Below are 1313 nucleotides of genomic sequence, written 5' to 3'. Positions count from 1 at the left end.
CTTGTGCATCTTGTGAAATGTACTGCAGCTGTGGGGTGAAGAGAAGCATGGTTTAAAATGTTAATAAAAGGATTAGGGCGTTTTTTTAATTATTAAAACTTGTACAATCTGTATTCCACATTCATGTTCACACTAAAAAAGGTGAGAGGCAGAGCCATGTGCTCAAGTGAAGGTCAGAGTTTACCTCAATTTGGGGCTCAAAAGTAAAAAAAAAAATTAAAAAAAAAAAAAAAAAAAAAAAAAAGAGAAAAGACAGTCTCATACAATTACGTAAAAAACTATGTTTATTTCAAAAAAACACTCAATTCAACAGAACAATTATGAAATAAGCACCAAAGTATATCCCTATACATCTATTACAATATACATGTTGCTTTGGTTCCAGTTTATATTCATCTCCATATGCTGGCTGACAACACAATGGTTTCATTTGAAGGTGTGAAAGACCTCCACTGTGGCTTTGGTAACAAGGTTAAATATTTATTCAAATATAATAGAAGATATATATAAAAGACAAAATAAACAACTTTAGCACATTGCATATGAGCTAACCTTCATGTAACAAGTATTTAAAATTTTGCTCAAGATAAAAATACAATTTTCTTTTAGTTTTTAATTTACAACTACTGTCAAAATTAACATTTTTTTATTCCATAAAGCGCTAAATTGAAAACTAGACCGTTGCAGATATGCAAGGAATACATTTAACGTTTTTGGCGGTAACAAAACCGAATGGATGACATCACTGATCGTCACCTGCAGGCCCTGATGGCGTTGGTTCTTGTCCACTGAACACAACCACAGTCCGTCCCTCAGTCTCGCCTCACAGGCGCTCTACTGAGCCGGCTCGGCCTTGTTCTTCTTGTTCAGGACTTTGCGGAGGCTCTCGGGCATCAGGTAGGGCCTCTCTGCGCTGCCGTCGTTCCTCTCCAGATCCTCCACTGGAACGAGATTCAAGACACAGTTCAGTACCAAAAAGGTGAGTAGAGCCCCAGAGACAATAAGAATACAAATAAAGTATATTCACAACTAGAAAATCTGAAGGACAGAGTTCATTTGGCTTGTTTCCACTTTTATTTGTGTAATAAACATATAAATCAGATCACCAATAGCATGAATCCATTCAAAAGAGACTCGCTGCCTCCAATACAGTTTATTAAACCAACTTAACCTCTTTGTAAAGACGCACTGAATTAAAAAAAAAAACTACACACATCGTAACAACTTCCAACAAAAGACTGTAGAGCAGCCAGCCTTGACAATGAAAATCACCACTATTATTATTATTTTTTAAACAGATGAAACAGAAATAA

At 35.6% G+C, this 1313-nt stretch overlaps 1 protein-coding gene across 2 annotated transcripts in view; it reads right to left on the bottom strand.

Moving 5' to 3' along the window:
• Positions 1–266: 266 nt before the first annotated feature.
• Positions 267–1313, bottom strand: part of LOC306749652 (choline transporter-like protein 2) — an 18114-nt gene continuing 17067 nt past the window's right edge. For both annotated transcript variants that reach the window (XM_079232966.1, XM_079232965.1), the window contains exon 22: positions 267–941. In XM_079232966.1, coding sequence (XP_079089092.1) covers positions 835–941 — 107 coding nt within the window. In that variant the 3' untranslated portion in view covers positions 267–834. The remainder of the gene's footprint in view (positions 942–1313) is intronic.

This window comes from Taurulus bubalis, assembly GCF_910589615.1.
Source record: "Taurulus bubalis genome assembly, chromosome: 17".
NCBI lineage: Eukaryota > Metazoa > Chordata > Actinopteri > Perciformes > Cottidae > Taurulus > Taurulus bubalis.
The sequence above is the reverse complement of the archived record's forward strand: the minus strand, read 5'-3'. Positions and strand labels throughout refer to the sequence as shown.